This window comes from Aspergillus heteromorphus (assembly GCF_003184545.1).
Source record: "Aspergillus heteromorphus CBS 117.55 chromosome Unknown BO70scaffold_11, whole genome shotgun sequence".
NCBI lineage: Eukaryota > Fungi > Ascomycota > Eurotiomycetes > Eurotiales > Aspergillaceae > Aspergillus > Aspergillus heteromorphus.
Genome location: NW_020290416.1, coordinates 231215 through 252119, shown reverse-complemented (window position 1 = coordinate 252119; position 20905 = coordinate 231215). Strand labels below are relative to the sequence as shown.

General features: G+C 54.7%; 10 protein-coding genes across 10 annotated transcripts; 5 read left to right on the top strand and 5 right to left on the bottom strand.

The window, feature by feature from the left end:
• Nucleotides 1-1541, top strand: BO70DRAFT_387052 (putative PP-loop ATPase superfamily protein). Its single transcript, XM_025545874.1, has one exon. It carries the CDS (start codon nt 38-40, stop codon nt 1277-1279), a length of 1242 nt encoding a protein of 413 aa, XP_025399607.1. The 5' UTR covers nt 1-37; the 3' UTR covers nt 1280-1541.
• A 431-nt stretch (nt 1542-1972) lies between these two features.
• BO70DRAFT_31538 (LYR motif-containing protein) lies at nt 1973-2482 on the bottom strand. Its single transcript, XM_025540306.1, has one exon. It carries the CDS (start codon nt 2376-2378, stop codon nt 2010-2012), a length of 369 nt encoding a protein of 122 aa, XP_025399606.1. The 5' UTR covers nt 2379-2482; the 3' UTR covers nt 1973-2009.
• Nucleotides 2483-2827: 345 nt separating this feature from the next.
• Nucleotides 2828-6507, bottom strand: BO70DRAFT_361811 (putative Ras guanyl-nucleotide exchange factor RasGEF). Its single transcript, XM_025543132.1, has 6 exons — nt 6168-6507; nt 5754-6075; nt 5475-5660; nt 3714-5179; nt 3208-3636; nt 2828-3097 (listed from the first exon to the last, which is right to left on the bottom strand). Exons 1-6 carry the CDS (start codon nt 6417-6419, stop codon nt 3011-3013), a joined length of 2742 nt encoding a protein of 913 aa, XP_025399605.1. The 5' UTR covers nt 6420-6507; the 3' UTR covers nt 2828-3010.
• Nucleotides 6508-7312: 805 nt separating this feature from the next.
• On the top strand, nt 7313-7825 carry BO70DRAFT_31414 (uncharacterized protein). The gene has a single exon (XM_025540273.1). The coding sequence runs from the start codon at nt 7362-7364 to the stop codon at nt 7620-7622; it is 261 nt and encodes an 86-aa protein (XP_025399604.1). The 5' UTR covers nt 7313-7361; the 3' UTR covers nt 7623-7825.
• A 939-nt stretch (nt 7826-8764) lies between these two features.
• On the bottom strand, nt 8765-9895 carry BO70DRAFT_361810 (zinc finger HIT domain-containing protein). Its single transcript, XM_025543131.1, has 2 exons — nt 9620-9895; nt 8765-9543 (listed from the first exon to the last, which is right to left on the bottom strand). Exons 1-2 carry the CDS (start codon nt 9688-9690, stop codon nt 9042-9044), a joined length of 573 nt encoding a protein of 190 aa, XP_025399603.1. The 5' UTR covers nt 9691-9895; the 3' UTR covers nt 8765-9041.
• Nucleotides 9896-10183: 288 nt separating this feature from the next.
• On the top strand, nt 10184-11978 carry BO70DRAFT_396132 (Zn(II)2Cys6 transcription factor domain-containing protein; the record flags this gene model as incomplete). Its single annotated transcript, XM_025546590.1, has 4 exons — nt 10184-10243; nt 10325-10870; nt 10922-11062; nt 11133-11978. The coding sequence occupies 4 exons, from the start codon at nt 10184-10186 to the stop codon at nt 11976-11978; spliced, it is 1593 nt and encodes a 530-aa protein (XP_025399602.1).
• A 627-nt stretch (nt 11979-12605) lies between these two features.
• Nucleotides 12606-13802, top strand: BO70DRAFT_31432 (NifU family protein). Its single transcript, XM_025540279.1, has 3 exons — nt 12606-12964; nt 13033-13572; nt 13642-13802. Exons 1-3 carry the CDS (start codon nt 12665-12667, stop codon nt 13795-13797), a joined length of 996 nt encoding a protein of 331 aa, XP_025399601.1. The 5' UTR covers nt 12606-12664; the 3' UTR covers nt 13798-13802.
• Nucleotides 13803-15368: 1566 nt separating this feature from the next.
• Nucleotides 15369-17270, top strand: BO70DRAFT_352506 (uncharacterized protein; the record flags this gene model as incomplete). Its single annotated transcript, XM_025541797.1, has 4 exons — nt 15369-15392; nt 15672-15696; nt 15921-16151; nt 16183-17270. The coding sequence occupies 4 exons, from the start codon at nt 15369-15371 to the stop codon at nt 17268-17270; spliced, it is 1368 nt and encodes a 455-aa protein (XP_025399600.1).
• A 111-nt stretch (nt 17271-17381) lies between these two features.
• Nucleotides 17382-18338, bottom strand: BO70DRAFT_31401 (uncharacterized protein). The gene has a single exon (XM_025540266.1). It carries the CDS (start codon nt 18222-18224, stop codon nt 17493-17495), a length of 732 nt encoding a protein of 243 aa, XP_025399599.1. The 5' UTR covers nt 18225-18338; the 3' UTR covers nt 17382-17492.
• Nucleotides 18339-18936: 598 nt separating this feature from the next.
• BO70DRAFT_379446 (uncharacterized protein) lies at nt 18937-19762 on the bottom strand (the record flags this gene model as incomplete). The annotated part of the gene is made up of 3 exons (XM_025545350.1): nt 18937-19256; nt 19329-19593; nt 19700-19762. 3 exons carry the CDS (start codon nt 19760-19762, stop codon nt 19213-19215), a joined length of 372 nt encoding a protein of 123 aa, XP_025399598.1. The 3' UTR covers nt 18937-19212.
• Between the last annotated feature and the right edge of the window lie 1143 nt (nt 19763-20905).

Sequence of the window (20905 nt, the reverse complement as noted above, 5' to 3'; positions counted from 1 at the left end):
CCAAGACTCACCAAGGCTCACCCACCAACCGCCCAAAATGGCCCCCTCCCCCTGCGCCATCTGCCACACCCAGCGGGCGGTGATTATCCGCCCGAAGGACCGCTCCAAGCTGTGCCGTGTCTGCTTCATCCAGATCTTCGAGACCGAAGTCCACGAAACTATCACCACGACCTCGCTCTTCCACCGGGGCGAACGAATCGCCATCGGCGCCAGCGGCGGCAAAGACAGCACAGTACTTGCCTCCGTCCTGAAGACCCTCAACGAACGCTACGACTACGGGCTCGACCTCTGCCTCCTCTCCATCGACGAAGGCATCAAAGGCTACCGCGACGACAGCCTCGAGACCGTGAAGCGCAACGCCCAGCAATACCGCATGCCGCTGGAGATCGTCAGCTACGGCGAGCTATACGGATGGACAATGGACCAGGTCGTCGCGCAGGTCGGCAAGAAGGGCAACTGCACGTACTGCGGCGTGTTTCGGCGCCAGGCGCTGGACCGCGGCGCCGCCCGCCTGGGCATCAAGCACGTCGTGACCGGGCACAACGCCGACGATGTGGCCGAGACGGTGATGATGAATCTGCTCCGGGGGGATCTGCCGCGTCTCGCCCGCGGGACCAGCATCGTGACGGGCTCGGCCGCGTCGGACGTCAAGAGGAGTAAGCCGTTGAAGTACGCGTACGAGAAGGAGATCGTGCTGTATGCGCACCACAAGCAGTTGGATTACTTTAGCACAGAGTGCATTTATTCCCCCGAGGCGTTCCGGGGCAGTGCGCGGACGTTGATTAAGGATTTGGAGAAGATCAGGCCCAGTTCCATCTTGGATATTGTGCGCAGTGGTGAGGATATGGCGAGATTGGTGCCTGCGGAGGTGAGGGGGAAGGGCGGCGATGAGGACGGGGAGGGCGAGGGGGCGGCGGGTGGCTGTGGCAGTCAGAATGGGCGGACGAGGGGCGGGGAGATGGCGGAGATGGAGAGGAAGTTGGCGGAGGATGAGGCCGCTCAGGACCGGGAGACGGAGATCACGTTGCCTGTTTCTTCGGGGAGGAAGAAGCAGAGGCAGACGCAGAAGCCCGGCTCCAAGGTCAAATCCCAGGTCCTGGGCACGTGTGAGCGCTGCGGATATATCTCCAGTCAGCGGGTGTGCAAGGCCTGCACGCTGCTGGAGGGGCTGAATAAGAGTCGCCCGAAGACGGCGATCGAGATGGAGGTGGAGCTGGAGGATGAGGAGATTCCGTCGACGTTGATGAGGCATATGGAGAAGGTCGAGCTGGGGGGGTGATTGCGGACAGCCTGGATGTCTAGCAGACGCAGACAGATGCAGATAAACCGAGACGCAGGCCGAGAGAAGACAGAAGACGGACAGCATCGTCACTCCATCCCAGGGCCAGCTAGACTGGTCCTGTCCGTCCACTTCCGTGCCACGACAGATCCTACCCAGCTATACCCACATCCTCGCTCTACACCTATAGCTTACACACACACACACACACACCTATTTCTAGACACAATTCTCTAGACAATCTAAACATCGCACAATGAACACAAACTTTTACCCAATCCATAATCATAGTAATATACACCATATCATACAAACACAAACACACGCACACGTACACGTACACCAATCCAGCCAGAAACCGGAAGAAAACAAGCCATGTACAATATAATAAATAGTAACGTAACCCCAAACTCCACCCATGAATAACATCCATCCACCATCCACCCTCCACCATCTACCCTCAATCAACCCGCCCCATTTCGATCCCCAGCTTCTTGGTTCTGTCTTCATCCCCTCCGTCACCCAACCCTCTTAATCCTCGAATCCAATCCACTCCAATCCACTCCCATATATCAGATCCTCTCCCCACATCCATCCATCCATATCCATCCATCCTCTCTCTCCATCCATCCATCCTCTCCTCCCTCTCCTCCCCTTCTCAATCCCATCACAAACCCAACCCCCCCCCCCCTAACCTCTCCCATAAACCTCAAATCCCAACCAACAAAAATCAATTCTTCACCTCAACCGGCAAATCCCAACCCACCCTCCTAGCCGTCAACCGAATCCGCTCCTCCTCCTCCAGCGTCATCCCCGGATTATACCTCTCGACCAGCTCCGCATACGTGCGCTGCGCGCGCGCATACATCGCGAACTGCCGCGCCTCCGCGATGCGGCGCTCCCTCGCTCCCTCTGCTTCCTCTGCTTCCTCTGCTTGTTTCTTTGGGGGTGGCGTGCTGGTGCTGGTGTTGGTGGTGGATGGGGTTTGGCTGTGCTTTCCGTAGAGTTCTCGGACGCGGTTCTGCAGGGGCGTGGGCGATGAGAGGCTGCGGCGGGGGAGTTCGCGGAGGAGGGCGCGGTAGGTTGTTTTTGCGGTCATTGTTCTTTTTTTTTTTTTCTTTCTTTCTTTTTGATTTCTTTCTTTTTATTATTTGGGGTTGGGTTGGGTTGAGTTGATGCGTGGTTTGGTTTGGTTTGGTTGGGTTGGGTTTGGTTTAACTACGGGGATGATGGATGGATGGATGGATGGATGGATGGCGGTTTGGTTGTAGTCACGTGATGTGGGTCGCAGACTATATTATACTACTACGAGTAGTTACAGCTACTCTGGACCTACGAGATGGAGAGTAATTCGGTTATACGCGCAGGGTATTCCTTGACAGTATATACGAGCATTGCTTCAGACCAGAGTAAGATTTCGGTGGTACAGTATAACTATGGACTGCGGAGTGGTATATATACGTGGCATGCTTGAACAATATACGTAGTAGTAGTAGTAGTAGTAGTAGTAGTAGTAGTAGTAGTAGTAGTAGTAGTAGTAGTAGTAGTAGTAGTAGTAGATAATGTTTAAGTTTCAATAGTTTGGTGCACCATAGTAGGATCAACTATAGTCAACATCAACAGTAACAAGTGTATGTACATCATCAAATGACGATCATCACAATCATAGTACTCGTCAGCCTGCTTGCGCACGCTGTGGTAGTCGGTCATAACCCCCCTCCCGGTCTTATCTCACGACCGTAACCAGCCGAACTTCATCTTCCGTCCGGTGTCGCCGCCAGCGGAGGGTTCTATTTGCATGCTTCTTGAATACAAGTCCTGTACACACACACACACACCATTCATTAGGATATGTCACACGAGAAAAAGCTTGAGGTTTGGAGTTGGGTTTAGGTTGGGTGAAATTGGGTAGGGTTGGGTGGGCATACCTCATCATCCCCCGACAGCTTAATATCCAAAATCAACCGCTCGACCTCCTCGAACTTGGGCATATGCGGGTACGGCGTCTTCTGGCTGCGCTGGATCCCAAGCACGACCTCGCCCATGACCTCGAACTTGCGCCAGTTGATGCGGGTCTTGGTGTCGCCGACGAACGTCTTATTGCCCTCCTCGGCCGACACCAGGTCGCGGCGGTGCAGCGGCAGGAACGGGATGCGCTCGGAGAACGAGTTGTCCCATGCCAGACGGTACGCGAAGTGGCTCTTCTGCGTGCCCATGAGGATGACCAGCCTCATGAAGTCCTTCTGCGTCTGCACGGGCACCAGCTCGCGCGTCTGCGACAGTCGGTGGACCGGGGTTCCGTTGATGCCGGCGATCACGGCCCCGAGGGAGTTGTAGTTGTTTAGGCGGCGGAGTTTCTGTGCGGGGGTTAGCATAGTCACTTGTTTATGCGGAAGGCCTGCTGCTTATGCTGTGCGAGATGAGAAATACTCACCAATGCGATGTTCATGAACTTCTCCAGCGCCTTTGCGCGGTGCTTGGGCTTGTCGCGGAGCAGGATCACGCTGGCCACGAAGAAGGCCAGGTGGTTGAACTGCTTGATCATGCGGTTGACGTGTTTCAGGCTCTGGATCTTGTCCTTTTCCACGCCGGAGATCGCGACGTGGCGCACCAGGTCCCGCGGCCGGAACGCATTGAACATGATCCAGTCGATGCGCGTCAGCTCGCGCGCGAAGTCTTCGTCGGGGATCTCCATGAGCTGCCGCCATTGCACTTTCGTCAGCGGGATCCGCGGCGTGAGGTTCAGCTGCTCGCCCTCCTTCTGGGCGGCCTCGATGTTGAGGAACGTGAAGGACTGGGTGGCGATCGTGCCGGGCTTCTCGGACGTGAAGGAATTCGACATGGATGCGGACAGCCGCGACGTCGGCTCGGGCGCGCCCTCGCTGAGGTCCAGCGCACTCATGTTGTAGATCGGGTCCTCTTCCTCCTCCTCGCCTTCGTCGCTGAGCGGAGGCGCCCCCAGGAATATCGACGGCGAGCTCCGCCCGGAGAACAGCAACGGGGGCTCCGAGGAGTCGAACTCCTCCACGTCGCCGTCTCGGAACGGCCATCCAATGTTATCGTCGTCCGCGTTGGCCTCCAGATATGACCCGACTTCCTTGGCCGCGAACATGTAGAAGTGGCTCTTCTCCAGCGTCGTGACGAAATCCGTGATCCGCTTGCGCGTCTTCGGATACGCCAGGTCGCCCGGATACTCCGACACCCATTGTGCCATCACACCAAGCAGCCGCAGCTGGACTGCGATGCGATTGAGCTGGTCCGTGATGTCCCGCTCGTTCCGTTCGAACCGGTTGACCAACGCATTCAGTAGGGTGGATGGGGCGGCGAACTTCCGATACAGACACAGGAAGATCGAGGCGAACTTCGAGTCGTGCTTCGACATGGGCTGCGCAATCAAACGATCGACCAGCTCGTCGAACGTAAAGCCGGCGTCACTGGTCGAGCTCTCGCTGGGCGTCTGGTCTTTGCTTCCGGGGCTCGAGGGCGCGCTCCGGGGCCCGTCGAACTCCTCCCCCATTTCCAGGAAGTTGCTGAAAGCGTCTGACCCGGCGCTGTTGCGCCACGCGGTATGCAGTCGGTGCTGTCGATTGAGGTCCTTTCCTGGCGATGAGTCCCCGGACGCCGACTGCTTGCGCGAGTTCAGTCGGGGCCCTGGAGGTGTGAGCGGTCGCACCGGATGCGAGTTGCTCCGGGCATAGCGAAAGTTCTGTCCATTGGAAGCCAGGTTGGCTGGGTCACCGGGTTGACGGTCTACACCGTACCCGTCGACTCCTGGATCGAGCGCTCCGGTGATCGGGCCGCCTGCGGCTCCTATGAACACGGCTGTAGGGGTTTCTGAGTTGGCCCGAGTATGATGCCAATTCGGGGTGGTGGATGGGTTGGGGGTATAATCGATGAGGTCTAAGAAGTCGTCAGCATCCCGTGAAAACGACAGCAATGCAATTCCGAGGTCCAGCGCTCAGCCCAGCGGGTCATGACAAGCCCCAGGAGATAGGCGAACGCTAACTGCAGGCCGCGTCGCGAGCTAGCGCCAACCCGGCGGGCCATGCGGGTGTGGAATGAGGCACATCGTTGGATGGTTCGACCAGATAGATCATCGCCTGGCCGATGCGGGCCTCCTTCCCCTTTTCTCCTCGCCCATCGATCGATAAGGGGAAACACGGGTCATCCTGCAGAGTCGCAGTCGGGGACTCACCATATTTGCTGTTAATCACAGACCGCAGCACCAAGGCGATGCACATCTTCTGCGACCGGGGGGAATCAGGTGAGGTCCGGTGAATTTCATAGCCACCTAACGCCGGCTCCACCGGGCTATCAGGGGGTTGTATGTCGCATTTGCTGGCGACCAGGATAAACGGGATGGCAGAGGCGGTTAGGGAGTCTGCAGCGCATCAGCCCATGTCCATGTCCATGTCTGTAGCCAACGGATCGCGCCACGGGGACCAGACGCGGTGCGACGGGAAATGAAACCCACCTAGTAGACCCGTAACTTCGGGGAAGCTTGCAGGCTGAGTGACGTCGTGTAGAACCAGGACGCCGTCCACGGTAGGCGGCGAGTCGTTTCCCAGCAGGGGCCAGTTGACCTCGCCTTTGCTGCCAATCGAGATCTCGGGGGTTTCGATTTCCATCAGACGCACCAGGTAGACCGTCCCATCGAGGGACATCTTCTTGGTCGTGGATCGGGAGGACAGCGGGTGTTTCATGTCCAGGGCGCTTTCGATGAAGGTCGACTTGCCGACATGGTCAGGACCAACCACGGCGATGCTCACATGAGGGAAATTCGGCTTCGGCGTAGTCTGCGTAACACACCCCACGGTCAGCGAACACTGCGCGCTTGCCGATGCATCATCCATCCATCCACCTCTCCATCCCACGCGGACCAGCATACCTCATCAGCGACCCGGGTTGACACCCCGTTGTTCCCTCCGGCCGATGGCGGATTCTCGTCCTCCTCCACCAGCGTCCGTTCGACCTTATTCCCGGGGTCCATGGCCATTCTGGTCGGATCCAGCCTGTACAGGCCACCGGCGGGGGCGGAAATGGTTCGATTGGGGAGACCCGGTCGTTGCGGGAGGGGCGCAGGTTGAGCTTTGTCGCTGGACGCTCGCTCTCTTCTCGAGGACGAGGACGGGGACGTCATGGGGGACGAAGGGCCACTTGGGCGCGCGAACGAATGGGCGGTGCTGTGGCGCGAATAAGGTCCGGTCGAACAAACAAGGTGCGACAGCGCAGGGTCCAACAGCTACGTAAGTGAGTGAGGCGGACACGACAGATCATCCATTGTCGCTCGAGGGGGGCACGAAATAGGGTCGGTATCGCCGCAATCGAAGTGCTAGTTCGCGAGGCTGTTTGATATAGCGGGGAGGGGGGGGGGGAGGAGGGGAGGGGATTTTCCCCTTTTTATCCTGAGTCGTCCGTGGGTTTTGTAGGTATCGACGGAGGTTTTTTGTTTTTCTTTTTTGTTCTCCTTCCTTTTTTTTTTTCTCTCTCTCTCTCGGTTTAAGTCTCGTCGGCCGAAGCAGGTTACCGGAAGCTGGAACACACAGGCAAAACCCTGGGTTAGCAACGGAAGAATCGAGATTGGCAGCGGCAAGAGGGTAGCACAAGTCTTACGAGAGAGGGATCGGGTTGGCAAGTAGACCAGGGGCAGCAGAGGGATATGCGGAGAGTGGAGGGAGAGGCGAGATGGGGAGACGGGGCGATTTTTGGGGGGGGGAGCAGTTGGAGAGGCCGAGAGTCGAGAGGGAGTTGGCGGAGAAAGATGTCACTCCTGTGACTGGGCCGAAAAATTGAGCCCCCAGTCAGAGAGAGAGAGAGGGAGAGGGAGTCAGCGGGGACGAGCCGACGTGCCAGAGAGTCTGGCTTGGTCTCCGAACGGTGAGAAAAAAAAAAAAAAAAGATGTCGTATTATTAGAAACCCGAGGTCGGTCGATAGATCAATCCAGTCCGGGGGGATAACAAGCAATTGTGTCTGCTTGCTTGTCTGCTTGCCTGCTTGCTAATGCTGCTACTTTTATGTATGGTTGGTTGTATGGATGATTGATTGTATGGATGGTGGTCCAGCGAACGATCGAGAACCTCAATGGCCCGTCGCTGGTCGGCAAGGGGGCCTGGTCCACTTCTTCCTTCTCTGATCCCAGCTGAGTCGGGCGGATTTCACTCTCAAACACAGGACAGTACTCAGTTCTACTCTACTCAGTACTCAGTACTCTACTCAGTCATACTCATGCAGCCAAATAACAGAAAGAACCAAATCAGCTATGATCTGTCTCCTCTCAGCCTCCTCAATGGCCAACGGACACGTTCGGGACAAATGCCATCGGATCGCTCCACGACCCCCTAGGGACAGACACCACGACACCAATCTGTAGCTAGTGCAGGTAGTCCGACGGGCCTTGCGAATCACACCCGCCAGCGTCGAGGGGAGAGTCCAATTGCTTCAATTCCCCGCCGTTGGGGCTTCTCGTTGGCAGACGTGAGATGTGACGAGCGAGGGCGATGAACGATTGGCGGCATTTCTCTGAATCCTTCGACCTACTGCTTAGACGGACTGGACTGGACGGGACGAGCGATGGGCTGGATGAGACTGGATGGGACTGGACTCGTCGCTTGCCCCGCCGGGTTGAACTGCTTGCTCCGTCTGCTAGATAGATAGAGACTGAGTACTACGGAGTACTAGGATTCCATTATTATTTGACAGTTGGACAGTATTATTATCTCTGCCAGACTGGCAGAGAACCCTTGCAGATCAGCCAAGACAGAAGATGAAGCCGCACAGCCCGGCTGCCGGCTGAGGGCTGAGGGCTGGATGCCGGCTGAAACATGGCGGGTTTGTTGATCTATCAACTGCCAAACTTGAAACAGTTAGGGGTCTAACTGTCTGACACAGCCTGTAACTATCCATCTCTGTGCCTAGCCGGGTATCTCTCTCTTTTTCTCTACTCTAGTAGTACGTGCGTCCATCCGAGTTTCAACTGCACTACTAGATAGGGGCCATGGGGGGTGGTCGGGTTTAGAACCCTGAGTGTCTCGGGCCATGCCAACTGTATATACGTGTACGGAGTAGATAGGATGCCGAGGTGTTCTCTTTTCTTCCCATAATGCAAATCCGGTGCCTTCATAGAGCAGCACACAAACTACAGGCCCATTTATCGCTCTCCACCATTGCGCTCCTCACATCACAAACCCTGTATCTGCACGTTAATCCGTAGTCGTGTGGTGCCATCCGGATCAAATGGCCCCCCTCGGGGACCTGGGGACTCATCGGGGACTCGGAGATTTCATGCAAAGGAAGATACGGAGTCCCCGAGTGTGTTTGTATGATGCGGTGGAAGTCCGTCGGTCTTCAGCTGGTTCTTGGCTGACGATGCGAGGGACCCAGTGCGACTTCGGGTCCTACCATCCTGGAAGGTTAATGGGATCGGAGCAACACCCTACGGCGCGAAAATCTACGGAGATTTTTGATGGTCTTGCAATGCCAACCCCGGCAGGGATGGCGCGGGATGGCGAGCGAATTCATTGCTATGGCCAAATGCACTCCGCGAATGTTATGGTTTTTATATCCACGAGGGCTTTCGCGAGTCTGAAGGATATCTTCATCGAGGATTATCGTTCCTCGTTATCCCCTTTCGTGCCTTCTCTCGTGCCCATTCAGCGCTAGCTGCAGAGCAAGTTATAAATTCGCACACCATCGGTACAGGTCATCGATGGTGTGCTGGCACTGATCTAAACTGCCCGGGAAGGCTTGTCTACTATACAGCCTTCATATACCCTGTGGGAGCTCATTCCCGGTGGTCAGGGCCATGAACCGCACAAATCCCTCCGCCGCCTTGCCGGTCTCCAGACCCTCTTCACATCTTTCCCTCAACTTCCTGACCTTCCCCCGTCCCCGATTGAATCCCTTTTCACGCGTCCAGGGCCCGTGTCCGCGATGCCGGTGCGGCCCTTTGCCTCGACCAAAGTGTCGTCCCCGACCTCCAGAGGATGGGGTTTCTACCCATTCCTCTTCCAAGGTGGCCTGGTAGATTTCGTGCAGTTGTTCCCGGAGCGAGGGAAACCGATCAAGTAGCTCCCTGAGTTCGGGTGAGGACCCTAGAGACTTGAGGTCGAGGCCATTCCGGGCCTTATGTGTCGTCTCATTGGTCGCATCGCCATGAGCTTCGGTGGAGAGCGACTGGGTGTCCACCGTCTGGTCGGATGGTTTTGGCGATTGTGCTTTAGGTGCGCAGTAGATTTTATGGGACTGGGTGCACGCAAGGGAGCAGCTGGGAGAGCATTAGTACGTGGGACTGTTCTCTCTTCCTTTGCCAGGAATCTGGTACGGAGCACAAGCATACATACCTCATGAGCCCACACGTCGGGCATCGGTACTTCGATGGCTCCGAGACGCAAACCTCGCAGTTTCCAGGCATTTTTTTTTATCGCGCGCCGCCCCGACAAGCCTTGTGCCAATGCGCGGGCTATCAGGCTCCGTAGATCATTGTCTTGCCTCGGCCGATCGCAGCGGGTCGTAGGAAGCAAGCACACCCAGCGGTGACCAGGGGGAAATACCTGGGCGATGGGGGTGGTGGTGAAAGGAAACCGAAATAAAAAAAACAACAGGACGAAGAACCAAAGGAACGAAGGTGTAGCGGACCGGAAAGATTGAAGAAACTCAACCCGCGGCGCTCACGTGAAGTGGCGCCGCGGGCCATGACGACAATGGCCTCCCTTAGTGTCAGGACTATCGATCTACCATTTTATTGCCTTCAACCCTCCGTGCCGTTGAAAGGGGGCCTATTGGGAAATACTGGGGAAATGTTGAGGATATATAACTCATCGACTTGACCCTCCAGCCTCATAGCGGCTGTCCGTCCCCGGTTTCCGTGACGCAATTGGAATGAAGTGACTCAAAAGTCCACGAACATGGGTGGCATTCCATTCCGCTCCACAGGATGCAATACGTGCCGGCGACGGAAGGTCAAGGTAAGAAAGCACTCCCTGACAGCCGTGGCCGCCCGGAGAACGGTCCAGAACAACCCGTCTGATGATGTGATCCTTGTCTAGTGCGACGAGGCAAAGCCGCAATGCAATCGCTGCATCAAGAACGGCCATGTCTGCACCGGCTACGAGAGGAAGAGGGTGTTTATCCACCAATCTTCCGGTGCCATCGAGGGGATTCAGCAACAGCAGCAGCTCGTCCGTCGTCCCAAGTCGACCCCGGAGCATGGCTCTGCGAAGATAACCGATCGCCAAATAACGCGGGTGGAGCCCGAGATCCCGCGCTGGAATATCAATGTGGAGGTCCGATCGCAGCTGCTCACCTCCTTCATCGAGAGCTATCTGCCTCCGTCCGAGTACCTGCGCGATGGCTCCGGCAAGAACCTGCTCGAGACACTTCCCCAGCTTTCGGGCGGCAGTCCACTGTTGGATCGGGCGATCACTTCGCTCTCCTCCGCCTTTCTGGCGAAGCAGAACAAGGATGATCGGCTGCTCCGGTACAGTATCAGACTCTATAACAACTCGATGGGGATCATGCATCGCCTGATCGGGTCGGACAAGAGGCCGGGCCAGGACGTCCTGTACACGACAGTGATCTTCCAGTTATATGAAGTAAGAATACTCGTTCTACGGGCATGTTTTCCGTTCTAACAGATGAACCAGTTAATACACTCCTCGCCCCCGGGGTTTATGGCATGGATATGGCATGTGCAAGGCAGTAATGTAATCATGGATCAGTGTACCGGCCACCGAGACGAAACTGTTGCGGAGAAGCTCTTTTACCGTCAGCTCAAATTTGTCACAGTCAGTCTCCTTGGCTTCGATCGTTCAGCTGATCGCCGCCGTGACAACTATGATTGCTGACGTTGAGCAGTTATGTGATGCTGTGGGGAAGCGCAAGGCTGCCACTCTCTACAACACCCTCAACTGGCAAAATCGCTCGCCACAGGCCAAACTTGACCCGGTCGACGAAGTGGCTGACAACCTGGCTGAATGTTCCGCGCTTATCGAACGCATCGACGCCTTCATCGACCACGCCATAGCTAACCCGGGGACCGACAAACAGGCTGGCGAACAATTACTGTCCTGTTGTCTAACACTGGAGCAAAAGCTCCACCGCACCTGTATAGAAGTGCAAAGAAAACTCGGAATGCCATCGGTGCTCCCGCCTGATACCCCCTCGCGAGAAGGCTTCCGGGCGCATCTGACCACTGGGTTATTCCCTGAACCTCTTGGATTTGCCTCACTGACCTGCGCCGAATCGCACCTCATCTATTGGGCGACTCTGATACTACTGTATCCGCTAGTGGACCAGCTCCTCGACGTCCTTGGCCGGCCCCAGACCGACGTTACATCTTTCCCACCATCTTGTGCCACTCGTGGCCCGACGGATCCAAACAATCCATTGGCCTCTGTGGTGGCCACGGATTTTACAGCCCTGGCGGAGCACTATGCCGACGAGGTTTGCCGTTCAGTCATGTACTGCACACAGCCTGCAATGAAGACCTTGGGTGCACAAATACTGCTCGCGCCTTTCAGCCAGTGCACGCAGTTCTTCCAGGTCCAGGGATTGGCCTTGAAGTATCGCTGGTGTCAAGGGGTATTCATGCACCTTGGATCACTGGGCCTGGGCATCGCTCCGTTACTCAAGGACATGGTGTGGCCTCAGTATCGCTCTGCCCAACAGAGATCTGTGTCACCCGTGGAAGAGGTACCGTGATTGACCTGTGGTTGTCGATGCGACTGAATCTTCAGCGTTAAGTGACTGGGTTTTTTGCTGCATTTGGCTCAATCACACCAACTATCTACGCTATAGACGCGTTCAGCAGTCCCTATGCCAATGTCATCAATGCTGAGAAAAGCGTTTGATGTGGCGGCTTCTCGCCATTTGGGCTGGTGAGAGTGGATGTCAGAGCTCTGCCAAGTATATCACTGGATAAGCCATGCATCCCTTGATGGACAGAAGCACCCGGGACAGCTCAGGAGCTGCCAGTTACAGCCACTCAGGTCTAGCGGCGCCATTGAGCAACGCTATCTGACCAAAGCTACTACGAAAGCAAACAGAATCTAATTGGATGGCTCGGGTTCGTTATTGTACGTTCGAGCGACATACTACGATGCATATGTGTATATACTCCATACCAACCAGTCAGATCATGTACATTAGCACCTCTCCGAAAGCCGGAAGCCTAGGGACAAACTCCTCGCAAAGATGCCAAACTGCCGCCATGTGATTGGTGGCGCGGGTCCTCCATTTGTCAGCTTTCCGCCGATAGCTAGTCACGTGCCCATTGCGTCAGAGAGGCCGGGCGGTCGGAAGAAGAAAGTGCTGGAGTTCCTGTCAAACACCCCGAACGCTTTCTCCTCCCCAGGAACACTCATCTACCCTCTCATCCCATCTACACCATGTCTGTCAGCGCATCTTCCGGAAACATGCTCAGGCGCACTCTCTTCAGCGTCAGATTGACGACGCAGCAACTGAGCGCCGCCGAGTGCTCATCCCGGGTCGCCAGGCCCGCGACCTTGGGGTCATACAGATACGTCCACCGTTCGGCACGATTGCCTGCGATCACAGCCTCCGAGGCTCGTCGCCGGCCCACCGTGAAGCCCCATCAACACTCCCTCGTCCAGGCCCGTGTGAACGGCCCCTCGCCGTCCAGCAAGCGGACGATATTCATCCAGACCGAGAACACCCCGAACCCGGATGTAGGCTTCACCCTTCCCAAGATAGCACTACAAGGCCAAGCCCAATTCTAACCTTCCCGCTCCATCAGGCCCTGAAATTTATTCCCAACCACCGTATCCTCCCCGAGAACTTCCCCTCCACCTTCCTCGAGTACCTGTCTCCCCGCTCCACCCTCGCTCCTCCGCACCCGTCCCCGTTGGCCGCCAACCTCCTCAACGTCGAGGGCGTCACCTCGGTCTTCTACGGCCCCGACTTTATCACCGTGACCAAGGCCACCGACTCAAACTGGGCCCACATCAAGCCCGAAGTCTTCAGTCTGATCACCCAGACCGTCACCTCCGGCGAGCCGATCGTCAACACCGTCGCTAAGACGGGTGGCGAGGCCGGGCAGGAGGGCGGCGAGTCGGAGTCCCTCAGCTTCGACGAGGAGGAGGACGAGGTTATCGGCATGATTAAAGAGCTGCTGGACACGAGGATCCGGCCCGCAATCCAGGAGGACGGTGGCGACATCGAGTTCCGCGGCTTCGAGAACGGTATCGTGCTGCTGAAGCTGCGCGGCGCTTGCCGCACTTGCGATTCGAGTACCGTCACGCTCCGCAATGGTATCGAGTCGATGCTTATGCATTACGTGAGTATCTTCCATCCATCTATATTCTCTTTTTCTCCGAAACGAGACTCATTGCATGTTTTACAACAGATCGAAGAAGTCCAGGGAGTCGAGCAGGTACTCGACCAGGAAGAGGAGATCTCAATGCACGAGTTCGCCAAGTTCGAGGAGAAGCTGCGGAAGCAGAAGGGCCCTGATGCCACGGCCTCGACGGGTGGCAAGGGCACTTTGGATTCGGCGCCTTGAGCGAGGCGGATCATCCTGTTTTTGAAATCCTTTCATGTTTGTATTCTATTGACCACTTGGATATACCGTTATGAATAATAGAGCCTGTCGTTTTCCTCTTATCTGGTTCTATCACGTCGGGTAGGTAGATGTAGTATCTTAAGTATTTCTGCACGAAGCACCTAGGTATCTAGTATCTGTTAGGTAGGAAGTAGTAAATAGGCAGCCACTAAGTAAACAACAAACTACTAGCCACACCCTCCCTCCCTTCCCTTCCCTTCCCTCCTCCTCCTCGTCCCTACCACCAACAAACGTAGTAAGCATAACCCAGAATCCAAAGTCCTATGCACCATGTAGATAGATAGATACCTCGCACCCCTGTAAACAGGCAACTACGTACCTACCTACCTACTAATCATGCACCTGATCACTTACAGAGTAAGTAGCAGCAGCTAGATATGTACCTACCACCAAACCCCGAGATCGACACTGCAGAGCGCAGTGCGCAGTCCCGCGCACCCCACCTATCTAGATACTTAGATACATCCACCCGCACATTAATAAGGAGAAATTATTAACTAACTAAATCGATATTGATGACGCCCGACGGAGCATCATCCTCCGTGAGTAAGTAGGTGGGCAGATAACTAGATAGTCCGTCTACTCCGTATATCGCCGTCCCCGACCCCCTTCCATCTCGGGATATTCCTCCGAGAGTCGGAAGCAGGCCGGAACTAGTATTTTACCTAAGGATCTAGCTAAGTATCTAACTAGTATCGAACTACGGGGTAGTTAGTTATCATTCTTGATATTATCGGTCTATCTATCTATCTAGTGCTAGGTATGTGCTGGTTTAGTGGTCTTGCTAGACTATCACTTATGGACTAGATAGATTTGGAGGAATCCTGGACTAGTGAGGTTGGTTGGTTGATTTCATTAGTTGGAGTAACTATGAGCGGGCTGCGGGTGGAGGGGGGGGGGGGGAGAGTGGATGTTCTTTATTTTATTTTATTTAATTTTTTGATTTTATGTTTTATTGTTGTCTGTTTATTTTGCGATCTGGGGGAAATATCTATGTATGTAGTTGGTTTGTGCTGATGGGTTTTTGGACTGTCACTGTTTTGGGGGGGGGGGAGGGGGAGTACAAACATCATAGTCGTATGTATACTCGAGGAAATTGGCAGTCATGTGTAGATAGTAAGTAGTATTAAGATTAGTGGGTGAACATATCCGAGTCGATCATTTGCTGGTTTTGTTAAGGTGGGTTTTATTTGGTCTATGTGTGGATAGTGGTGTCTATATAGATAGTATAATCATATATAACCACACCGAATATACGCCGGTAACCCAACATCTCGAGACAGCGCCAGGGAGGCCAAAAATACAAAGACTTGAATTAGTACCACCGGGTAGTTCAACCCAAAAACATCTGCAGTATTCCTTCCCATCGAACTAATCAAAAAAGTCCACATCTAACCAACTGACCATCTATATAAATACCAAGGTGCGGCCATCTTCAAGAAAGAAAAGACCCTATCAATTGAAGCTTCTATATAAGTAGAACTACTAAATCTTGTGGTCTCTCGATCCCCATGACGGTTAAAATAAACTTTGAAGTGAGTCACCTAGATATACTGAACATTCATTCTCCCCCATACTAAGCCTCCTCATAATTTGGACACGATTTTGGCGGTTGAGCTTCTGTTAACGTTACAGTTCACCAGTAGATAGATAGTTACCTAAGGCTCGTCCGCTCGGGATACCGCATCCGGTTTAGTCGGGTTGATCGGTGGGACGCTAAGCCAATTGCGGAGGACATAAATGGGAACGAAGAAAGTCGCGCTAACCCGGATTGAGAAGTGTGTTGCGAATACGAACTACTTTATCGCTGCCAGCTGCCAGTCTGCTGCCACTGGAACTGTAAGTATATGTCGATTCATGTTTGGATGGATATTGGCTTGGGCTGGGTGAAAGAGTGACGGTTACGGTTACAGGGGTGTGTAGCTGAGCTGGCTGGGCTGGGTACGGTGTATATCAAAGAAAGTACTACAATCAGGAGAGTACATTATATATACATTCGGAACATAGTATTGGTCGTTGATTTGTTCTACTATATTTTATAGAGTATTCTGATCTGGATATAGGTATGATGATGATGATGTCCACAGATTACAAGAAGACATCGCCTTTCTCGAGTGCAGAGGAACTCTACGATGATCCGTCGCCGTCGGAATATAGAAATAGAGGGATCGAACCGGACAGATACCGGTCTCTGTCTGGTGACAGAGACCACCACTACCAATACCAATGCCAGCTTCGACATAGTCAGCCATTCAACGCGGACTGTCGCGTCTTCAGACCTGTTGTGGTTCCACGTATGTTGTGTCTGCTCCAAGTTGATTCAAGGAACAAGACTGACCGAGATCCCCCCAGAAACCAGCAAAGCCTTCAAAGGAACATTCTACAGCCCGTTCATGAGAGCCTACAGCCCCGTGCTCGCAGAAGCGGGCATACCCTCGAACGACTTCCTCGCCTTCATCGATGGGCTCAACGAAGTGTTCATCGCCAACCCCATTCTTCAGACTACCGGTATGGTCGGTGGAATTCTGAGCATGGTGCCCTTCCCTCCCGTGAAACTGGCCGGGATTGGCGTGAAGGTCGCATCGAAGCTTAGCACGGCAGGTATCTCGTATGGTCGCACACGAGCCTACATCAAGGACGCAAACCTGGCGTTGTTCGGACCCAGAGGCCTGCATTGTACCGTTATGAGCACCAAAGACATGATGACGAAGGTGGGCTTGGACGAGGTGCAGCAAACACGCGTTCTGTCGTCTCCATCGTCGTCACCAGAGGATCAAGATGATGTCAACGAGGTCGACTCGAGACGCATCGCTGAGATACACGACGCGTATGGAGGCGACGCTCCGGTGTCCAGGGTAATGCCTGCTGACCCTAGGCTGCAGAGGTTAAATGCACTGGAGGGCTTTGTTGCCCCACTTCAAATTGATGGCCTGCCTGATCGGGTGGCACAGACCAATGTTCTGAAACGGATGAATGCTGCGTTTGCAGAGACGCAAGAAGCCAAGCAAATCAAGAAATCTGGCAAGCAGCGGGACGACAGTCGCAGGACGAGACGGGGAAGACTGGAGGATGCGGAAAGGGAAAGACAGCAGTGTGACATGGAAATTGCCACTATTGAGAGGAAGATGGAGATATTGCACGAAAAAGCAGCCAGAGAGTCGTATGATGGCTCGGCTAAGAGAGACAAGGTCGAAAAGGTGTTTGACAAAGAGATGAGGAGGCTGCAGCATGAGATGGACAAGGCGTGCCGCGGGAGGGACAGGAAGGTCGACAAGAGCATGAAACAAGGGGAAGACGAATGGGAGAGGGTCGGGAAGAGAGAGAGACGGATTGCCAGTAAGATCCGGTGGGTGGTGATCTCCAAGCGGGAGGAGGGACAACCGGATGATGAGACACCGGACGAGTCAGAGTGAGCGCTCGATGGTATGGACGACTTGGAGACACCCAAATTGCACTGTAATAGACAAGAATGAGCTACGACTTTTCTGAGAACTTCTCCACCCATCTGGCAAAGCTCCCACGGTAAGAAGCATCTTCGCACGGTAGGATCCGAGATGTCCCTGAGCATCATGCTCATCTGCATTCCTAATCTTACAGGCCTCCTTCGATGTATGGCGGGTGAAAAAGTCCGACAATCATGGTCTGATGCGCAGCCGACCAGCATAAACCCGAAGCCCCATGACACCAGATCCATGCCGGGCTCGAGCAGCACAGAGCACAGACTGATTAGATACCCCACATTTCGGCGATGCTCGTTCTGTCAGCACCCGGACTGGAAGGGGCTGGACTAGCTCTAGGCTCGGCTCAGCATCTGTGACGCGCGATGATGGGGGAAAGATAGGTGCAAGATCGGACCCGACATGACGCAACCTTATTGGGGATAGAGTGCCTGGCGCTTGAGGCTGCCTCCGTAGGCATTCGACATGCTCATTCTGCCGCTGAAGTGTATAAGCCGCTGCCCGCGTGCGGCCTGGTCTTCCAGCCGGACACGAGACACGGCCGCCCGAAGAACCACGATGCGTGCCACATCCATCCGGAAGTAGTACACTCGGCCGTGGCTGCTGTCCAATCGGAACTGCAGACAAGTCAGATGAATGAATCTCTCCAAGAATCGCATTCCCGCTAATCAGGTTGGTTCCTCTAGCGCATGTACGGAGCGATCCATGGGCGCGCCTCAAGCCATCGCTTACGAGGGGCTGGGAAGAAACAGCCAGCGGGCCCAACCGAGGCTGGTCTGGCCGTTCCTCTCCCGTATCTTTTCGTATCGAGCGCGCGAACCTAGGATGGCCAGGTAGAACCGGGCATTCGAGATCGAGCGGGTTTGCGGGGGAAGAGGAGGAGGGACGCAAGCGACAAATGGAATGCATGTCGTGTGAGGGAGGGAGTGTGACAGCGCGGAGGGTGGGTTGGCTGGCAACTAAACGCGGGAAAGCTCTCTCCGCAATTCCACCGGAGCCGATCCTGCAATGGGGAATCTTGGGAGTTCTTGGAAATCTATTGGATCGTGATCCCTTGCCTTCGAGTTAGTTGGTGTTTCCCCGCAATCGGTGCATGGATGCCGTGAAGGAGGGTGGGTGGAGGGAAGATCGCAGTCATGGCAGGCAGACATTGTCGAGTTACTTTACTGTGTGTGTATGCCTGTATGGGGGTACCGTATAGTACGTGCTGTGTATGCCGGGCAGATGGATCGATCAGGTTGGCCAGGGTGAGGGAGGAGGGTTCCAGTACGGCTGGCTCGTGTAACATAACGCCAGAATGACGTTGACGAATCCCAGTGCGGAATGTTACAAAGAACCCCGGTCGCCTTCCGTCAGTCAAACATACCACAAATAAAGAAACACCACTGTGATGACGACTCAGACCAAAAAAAAATGCCCCGCATAATAATTCTTGATAACTCTCTGCTACCACTACATCGACTGTGGCGCTATGCTGTCACTCTCGACACTGACTGACTTGACTACCATATAGATAGTATGAACTATACGTATACCTAACTCATCTGTTGTGTTTGCCTGACAATATTGTACTGTGTTAATTAATAATGTCTCATGACTGCCGGCCAGCCAGGGAGGGACACTTCCTCTGCCCGTGGTTCATCGCTCCTCGCTCCTTGGGACGATTGCGGCCGTGGATTCCCCCAATCCCAATCCCCAACAAGACTCGGAATAGCCCAACAGCCTGATCCTCCCCTTTCAATTTTCTGGGTTGTGCCCAAGCTCCTTCTCCCAAATCCCGAAGGGCTGTCCAGCAAGAACTGGCTTCGGATCGGATAGGGCTTTTGATGACATCTGTCATCTCTCTCCCGGGCGCTGCTGTAATCGGGAGGTACGGCGCTAGCCGCACTCACTAAGACTAAGGGGTGGGTATTACTTTGTACCTTTGCACTCTTGGGGATGCTAAATAATATCTAGCAGCTAGAGAGATATGTAGATACTAGATCCTACGCAGCCGGCTGCTAGCATTCGTACCTGATGCTAAAAAGCCCCGCTCCAGGGCAACGGGGGTGCCGAAATAGTCACGAATCCGGCGACGCTGAGAGGCGGCCGGGGCATTTTGTCCAGGCCAGTCAGGAGCGCGGAGGATCGTCGACTCGCCCTCTGGAGGCCCGCCCGGCCCACTCACGGGCGTTCCATCGACGGCCGACCGGTTCTTGTTCTCGCACGCCTGCTGCCTGTCATACTGCTGCTGCTGCTGCTGCTGCTGCCCTTTTCTCTCTTCTCTTCTCTTCTCCGCCTGAGACACAAGAGACAAACCATGACTGCTAACATCCCACCCCGTACTCCGTACCTCCTACCTAATTAGCCACGATGATATCGACTGTAGCTGGTTCCTCGCTTACCCCCTCGTAGAATGACTGAATGAATGTATCCTCTCTCCCCCCTCTTGTGGCCTGTGGTTCCATTCCGTATCTAGACTCACGTAGATTTCTTACCCCGCCTCAGGAGCGATTAATTAATGCTATGCTCCAGGTACGTAGCTCCCAGCTCCCCCCCCCCCTTCCCTCCCTAGCCGTGGTTAGTGTGGATGCAGTGTAAAAGGTACCGGACCACAATCGATCGCTCTCCAGGACGGAGCACTCACTGGCAATAATTCCCCCCCCCCCCCCCCCGGTAGCAGCTGAGAGGGACAAGGATAAAAAGAATCAAGACCACCCCAACCCTGAGCTAACGCACTCGGTCATAGCTTGCTCACCCTCTCCCTCCTTTCCTCTTGCGCCACTTCTGCTGGGTGCTCCGACCCGTGGCTCGTCGACTTCTCCTTTCGTCTTGTCCTCTAGTGGCCTGAGGTTGGCTCCGGTCTAGCAGCTACCTCGACCTCCCTTAGCTTGCATTATCCTAACGCAACTTAACGCAACTTACGCAACTTACGCAACTTACGACTGTACAACCTCTTTCTCCTCTTTCCCTCCTGCCGTCATCCTCGCCCGTGGCCATCTTCTTGCTCTCCCACCTCTACTTCTTGACCCCCTCCCCCTTTCACTCGCACCCCTCCTCCCGTTTTCTCGTTCCCTTTATCTCATCCTCCCTTGACCCTCGCCGATAAGGCCTGCCATCGCACCATACTACGCTTCAGCCTGAAGATCGTCATCGATCAAGCAACGTTGCAGAGGCCACTCTCCCGCTCTTCCACCAACCTCGTTGCGAACTGCGCCGCCCTGCTTTTCGCACCATCACCCTTCACACGGTCAGGATTAAAAAACAGGAGCCTGCCACTTCTCATCCACCCCATTTTCGCTCTGTTCGGGTTGCAGAATTATTTCGCGCCGCCAACGGTTCCCCCCTCCCCTTGCTGCTGTGATCGTCGCTCGTCAGTCTCAAGATGCGCTCCTCTTGACGAGGATCTGCCCATAGTTACTGGAGCCATTCTGCCCACCAACATCGTCCGTCCACGGTCACGCTACCACTCGCGATACCGCGCATCTATTAATACCTTCCTCTCCACGCGATCCGACATCCAGTGCAGTTATAGATATTCTGGAGCGACTCGATCCGTCCAAATCGCAAAATCGAAAAAAAAAGAAGAAAAGAAACGAAAGGACAAAAGA

Coding starts and splice junctions, on each gene's coding strand:
- BO70DRAFT_387052 (XM_025545874.1), top strand. CDS start 38: ATGGCCCCCTCCCCCTGCGCCATCTGCCACACCCAGCGGGCGGTGATT.
- BO70DRAFT_31538 (XM_025540306.1), bottom strand. CDS start 2,378: ATGACCGCAAAAACAACCTACCGCGCCCTCCTCCGCGAACTCCCCCGC.
- BO70DRAFT_361811 (XM_025543132.1), bottom strand. CDS start 6,419: ATGACGTCCCCGTCCTCGTCCTCGAGAAGAGAGCGAGCGTCCAGCGAC. Junction 5,661..5,753: donor CGAAGTTACGGGTCTACTAG/GTGGGTTTCATT, acceptor GATGCGCTGCAG/ACTCCCTAACCGCCTCTGCC. Junction 3,098..3,207: donor AGCTGTCGGGGGATGATGAG/GTATGCCCACCC, acceptor GTGTGTGTACAG/GACTTGTATTCAAGAAGCAT.
- BO70DRAFT_31414 (XM_025540273.1), top strand. CDS start 7,362: ATGGCCCGTCGCTGGTCGGCAAGGGGGCCTGGTCCACTTCTTCCTTCT.
- BO70DRAFT_361810 (XM_025543131.1), bottom strand. CDS start 9,690: ATGCCTGGAAACTGCGAGGTTTGCGTCTCGGAGCCATCGAAGTACCGA. Junction 9,544..9,619: donor CCGACGTGTGGGCTCATGAG/GTATGTATGCTT, acceptor ATGCTCTCCCAG/CTGCTCCCTTGCGTGCACCC.
- BO70DRAFT_31432 (XM_025540279.1), top strand. CDS start 12,665: ATGTCTGTCAGCGCATCTTCCGGAAACATGCTCAGGCGCACTCTCTTC. Junction 12,965..13,032: donor AGAACACCCCGAACCCGGAT/GTAGGCTTCACC, acceptor CCGCTCCATCAG/GCCCTGAAATTTATTCCCAA. Junction 13,573..13,641: donor AGTCGATGCTTATGCATTAC/GTGAGTATCTTC, acceptor GTTTTACAACAG/ATCGAAGAAGTCCAGGGAGT.
- BO70DRAFT_31401 (XM_025540266.1), bottom strand. CDS start 18,224: ATGCATTCCATTTGTCGCTTGCGTCCCTCCTCCTCTTCCCCCGCAAAC.